Source organism: Pundamilia nyererei, unplaced genomic scaffold, assembly GCF_000239375.1.
Source record: "Pundamilia nyererei isolate P.nyererei 1_Seehausen unplaced genomic scaffold, PunNye1.0 scaffold00059, whole genome shotgun sequence".
NCBI classification, from domain to species: domain Eukaryota; kingdom Metazoa; phylum Chordata; class Actinopteri; order Cichliformes; family Cichlidae; genus Pundamilia; species Pundamilia nyererei.
In genome coordinates, this window is record NW_005187460.1 from 365905 (window position 1) to 371776 (window position 5872).

Here is a 5872-nt window from a genome sequence, read left to right on the forward strand (position 1 = left end):
CTCTGGTGCAAATTACTGACCTCTGTCATCATTTTAGGTGGGGGAACTTGCACAATCGGTGGCTGACTAAATACTTTTTTGCCCCACTGTATATAAGAAAGAAAAGCCTGCACAAGAAAAAAATACTTGGAACAAGCCCAGTTGAAAGCCGACTGATTTTGTGATGCCCACATTAGGAATTTAGTGAAGTTTGAATTCAGTTCAATCTTTTAAAGTCCACAAATAAAGCCTTCATTCTTTGTTAAGCATGTGTTCTTTGACAACCCTTCCAAGCAACATTTGTTTTAAAAAAAAGCCAAAATAAACCAAAACCAAATAGTTTTGTTTTCATCATGTCTATCATTCAGAAATGTTCCTTTTCTAATGTTTCTCCTTTTTCTCTTCTCATTTACAGATCCCACTGATCATTCCAAAGGTTTATCTATTTGGCTCTGTCACAACTAAAACTGAAGACAAACTGTGTTACCTCAAACTTTTATCCAACAAAATATGACATAACATGGGTCCCCTGCTAATCCCCATGAAGCAGAGACTGGTATCGTGAAGGCTTCACCCCTTTTACCGCTCCCAACCCAGACCCATCTCCTCTTTGGAAACCCTACCAGCAGCTTTTGTTGCTTTCCTTTACCTGTAAACACACCTTTCTTTCCCATTTCCCTCTATTTCCCTGATTATAGTTTCATTTTTTTCCCTTTGATTTATATTGGAATGATGCAGGGTGCTTCTACCACCTCCGCTTTCCTTCTTATTCTTCCTTCCCTCCTATTTTTCTCTTATTTCCCTAACACGGCTAATGGGGACTGCTGGCTCATTGAGGGGGACAAAGGCTATGTGTGGCTAGCTATATGTAGCCAGAATCAGCCTCCATATGAGACTATCCCCCAGCACATCAACAACACAGTGCATGACTTGAGATTGAATGAGAACAAGCTGAAAGCCGTGCTCTTCAGTTCCATGTATCGATTTACCAACTTGACTGACCTCAACCTCACCAAGAATGAAATCAACTACATTGAGGATGGAGCCTTTGCAGGACAGGCCAATTTACAGGTAACAAGAAGATGGGTGTTAAATGCACACGATGCATTAGTTCACGGGTGTCGAACTCCAGTCCGCGAGGTCCTGTATTCTGAAAGTTTTACATGTGTCCCTGCTGCAACACACCCTAATAAAATTTGTAGGTCCTCAGCATGCAGTCAAGTCTTGCTAAAAGACTTGACTGCATGCTGAGGTGTCAACCCCTAACCGTAACCCTACTTAAGTACATTTAAATAAAAGTGTAAGTTTAAAAAAAATCTACTTCTAAAATCTACTTTTATTGCAACATGTTCATTCACTCTTGAGCTTCTGTAACATGAATCAAATGGCTAAATTGCTACCTCAGCATGCAGGCAAGTTCTGTATAGTCTTGCTAATGACCTACTAAATTCTATCAGGTGTGTTGCAGCAGGGACACATGTAAAAGTTTCAGGACACTGGCCCTCGAGGTTTGACACCTGTGCATTAGATCTTAATTTGACCATAACATTTTCAAATTGACAAGTGCATACATATGATTTAGGTTGTATTAATTTTTTGTTGTACCTTATTCAAGCAGACTATATTTAGTACTAAATTTTTAAGGATTTTTTTACAGCTACAAATTATACTACTAATTAATTACTAATTATACTCTTACAGTATTTATTAGGCAAATAACAAAGTGACCTCATGTTTTGATGCCCAAAATTGAGCTCTAGTCTTCGTTCTTATTCAAGAACAATATTCAACTGCTGAAACAAATTTTTCTATTTAGCAAAGCAAGTAAATAACTGTAATTTCATATCTTAGTCAAAAAAAGATAATAATGTGTTTACATTTAAAATATCATTTTTATTAAAGCATATACTGGTGGCTTAGTTATTACAGACATATTTTAGAATTGTTATGCAAATTGTAGAATATGCTACAGCATCACAGTTATTTGGTAATTTGTTTGGGACCCCAGCTTAAAAAAACATCATTTTAAAAATGCTCTTGTTTTTCTCAGGTTCTTCAGTTGGGTTACAACAAACTGACAAACTTGACTGAGGGTATGCTGAGAGGGCTCGGCCGTATGCAGTGCCTGTTCCTGCAGCACAACCTGATTGAGGTTGTTGCCAGCAATGCATTCTGGGAGTGCCCGAGCCTGAGCAGCATTGACCTGTCATCCAACAAACTTGCCCGCATTGACCCATCCACTTTCACAGTTCTTAGTCGGCTTATGGTTTGTGAACTGGCAGCAAATCCATTCCATTGTGGCTGCGATCTTTATAGTTTTCTAACCTGGTTGGAGTTCTTCAACAATGTCTCACATACTTATGACCGCCTCCTATGCGAGACGCCGCGGGAGATGTTTGGCTATCCTTTACTGAGTCCTATTGCAGCTGGACATTCTGGTCGGAATGCTAAAAACATTTTGTACCATCACTGCCGAGACGGTGTAATGATTCCAGGAATGACCTCTCTACCGCCAGATTTAGATGGTCCTTCTGGGATCGGACCAGAGATGTTTGGTGGTATAGGACCATACCACCAGCCTACAACCTCTTCCTCGTCTACTGAAGACAGCTTCAGTCCCAGCATAAAGCTCCATCATGTCTCTTTGTCATCAGCATCTCTCCTTGTGAAGATTCCAAAGCCCTTCAGTAAAATGTATATTCTAACACAATACAACAACACATTTGTGTCTGATGTCATGAATTTGAAGAACAAGAAGGAGATGATCACCCTTAACAAACTAAAACCACGCAGTAATTACACCTTCTGTGTGGTATCCATCCGCAACTCTCAACGTTACAACCACACCTGCCTCCAGTTTTCCACTCGGGGGCAAAGTCAAGATGATATGCTCCCCACACCTTCCACCACTACTCACTATATAATGACTATTGTGGGCTGCCTTTTTGGCATGCTAATCATTTTAGGCCTTGTCTACTATTGTCTTCGTAAAAAACGGATGCATGATGAGAAGAGGAAATCTATCTGTGTCAAGAAAACTATACTAGAAATGCGCTATGGACCAGAGGTGGCAGCAGCAGTAGCAAATGATCCATCAGCAGTCCACAAACTCCAGGAACAGTCCAGAGAACATCACCAGTATCAGCATCACCATGGAGGGAAACTTCCCATGTCGACATCCTCAAGCTCGGGAATGCTCCACTCAGCCAACACCACTTCCTCAAGACTTTCTTCTATCCCACAAGTGGAAAAGATGGCCACTGCCTTTTCGGAGGCCATGGCTACAAACAAAGGGAACTATATGGATATCAGAACTGGAGGGGCAGGGGTGGAGCGGATGGGAGATGGTATGCATGGAGTGATGAGGGGAGAAGACTTGAGGGACGATGATGGAACTGATATTGGCGATGACTCGGATGATGATGGGCATGGTTCTGCATCTGAGATCTCAACTATTGCCATGGAGGTGGACAAGGTTAATCAGATCATTAACAATTGCATTGATGCCCTGAAACTGGATGCAGCTGCAGTTGCTGCTTCAGGGGCCTCTACAAACCCTTCTTCCTCCAATCCCACCTCCCCACCGCCCACCAGCACGTCCTCCCTAACACGTGGCCTAATCCCACTCTCTCAAGGGATGACAGAGACATGCCAGGTCATCGCTCCCAACAAAGTACCCCCTCCACCTCCACTCCCTGCCTTGAATGCCCCTCTCTCTGAGCGCCCTGGAATCAGTGGTGGGGGATTTGTTGTCACTCCCCCCTACAGGCCCCCTCCTCCGGCCAATGCTGTACGTCCCATTCAGCGGCAAATGAGTGCAGATGCAGCTGTCGTTATTGTAAATTCTGTCAAGAAACAGTGCAGTACCACATCTTGTGGCTCCATGGGTCGAGACAGGGAGCGCGGAGGAGCCAGGGTGTACAGCCTGGATGTCCCTGAGCCAAGGAGCCCAGATGCCTGTAATCAACAGCAGCAGCAGTACCCAGACCGGGCCAGTCCTGTGGGCTGTGGGGAGCCCCTGGAGAGACTCCCTTTAGTGGGAAGTGGGAGCTGTGGTGGAGGGAGTGGTGGTGGTTGCGACAGTGGTGGTGTTGGTGCCCAACATCAGGACAACCAAAAATCCCACCATTACCATCAGCAGCAACAGATACAACATCAACAGCAGCAGAAGCAGCAGCAGCAGCAGTTGGAGGTGCAGCAGGACTACCACTGCTCGGAGCACCGCCACTCTGTCCCCGCTCTCTACTATGAAGGCTCCCACCAGGGTTCCCCAGCCCAAAGAGTTTCATTCCTAAAGCCCCTGACACGGTCCCGCAGGGACGCAGCTTCTTACTCCCAGCTTTCGCCTGCCCGCCATCATTCCAGTTACTCAGGCTACTCCTCCAGCCCTGAGTACTGCTCAGAGAGCTCACTGCGGATCTGGGAGCGTTTTCGTCCCTACAGGAAAGGCCCACGTGATGAGTCCTGTTATGTGACCGCTGGAAATGCCCTTCGAAAAAAGGTGCAGTTTGCTAAAGGCGAGGACCTGCATGACATTCTTGATTACTGGAAGGGTGTGTCAGCACAGCAAAAGCTGTGACTGGGGGCCAGAGTTAACCACTGGAGGATATAGAGTTCAGATACTGCTTTTACTGATGCACCCCTGGGCCAGAGAAATCAGTTTTACTTCATAGGGAGAAAAATGTAGGACAAAATTTTGCCTTTAGGTTTTTTTTTCTCCTTTTGGCATGCTAGGTGTATAAATATTGCGCTAAGAGCAAGGACTGCAAAACTGTGCCTGGGATCTGAGTCATTTTTTTTTACACATCATTGTAGCAACTTCTATGGTTCATTCTTATTCTGTGTTTGTGGGTTTCATTTATAGTACAGGGAGCAAATGCCAACTGTGTAATTTAGTACTCTATTTGACTGATCACATTTTGTGATGCAAAGGACCATCTTTAACAGTGCCATGTTTTCATCTGTGGGTTGTCACAGAGTAAATGCTGATTCCCTTCATTTTCTGCTTAGTGTGATCCAAGATGTTTTGAGTTTTGTTTTTTTTTTTATTGGGTGCTGCATACGTTTTTAGCATTCCACCTGAGATTATTTAGACGTTCTAAGTAATGGTGAATCTGATAGGGTGTGATCTGTGCTGTGGTACAACTGACAACATGCAGATTAGTGAACAGAGATGTCAAATTCAGGCTCTGACTTTATTCTCTTAGATCCTTCTTGAGGCTGAGGTATTTGCATTTCAAAAAGCATCTGGCACACTAAAAAAAAGGAATAATTGTAAAGAAATGAACATATGAAGATAAAATATAGTGAAGTGGGTTCTAGGAAAATCATAGGAAAAAGATAGACTGGGACATTGGCCGGAAACAGTGCCATGGATGCGTCTAAAGCAAGGGTGCGGGAACGCTCAAGGGCCGGTGTCCTGCAGGTTTCAGATGATCCAACACAGCTGATTTAAAAGGCTAAATGACCGCTTTAACATGTCTTGAAGTTCTTCAGAGGCCTGGTGATGAACTAATCATTTGATTCAGGTGTGTTGACCCAGGGTGATATCTAAAACCCGCATCCTTCCGAGTAACAATCTTGCATTGTTTAATGAGTAAAGAAAAGAACATGTTCCCTAAAATATCCTCACTGACCTAAATCGTACTTCGCTGAGCAATGATCTGAATTATGGTGTTTGTCTGAAGCAATACAGAGGACACATTAACATTCCCCTAAATACTACTTACCTGACGGTGTAGGATGTGGTGTACAATGAAGGGAACCTTACCATGTAACACATAGGTTGATTAAAGCGATAGATATCACTTTAATCATATGGGTCACAAGACGTGTGATCCATATATGGTGGAGGCCAAAAAAAGAAATGAAAGGTTCAACCCAGGTTACAAAT

The 5872-nt window shown here is 43.6% G+C and overlaps 1 protein-coding gene across 1 annotated transcript in view; it reads left to right on the forward strand.

Moving 5' to 3' along the window:
- elfn2b (extracellular leucine-rich repeat and fibronectin type III domain containing 2b) overlaps positions 1-5419 on the forward strand; it is an 85901-nt gene extending 80482 nt beyond the window's left edge. The window contains exons 3-4 of the mRNA XM_005734517.1: positions 395-1050; positions 2030-5419. Of these exons, the coding sequence (XP_005734574.1) occupies positions 709-1050; positions 2030-4558 (2871 nt within the window). The 5' untranslated portion in view covers positions 395-708 and the 3' untranslated portion in view covers positions 4559-5419. The remainder of the gene's footprint in view (positions 1-394; positions 1051-2029) is intronic.
- Positions 5420-5872: the final 453 nt, after the last annotated feature.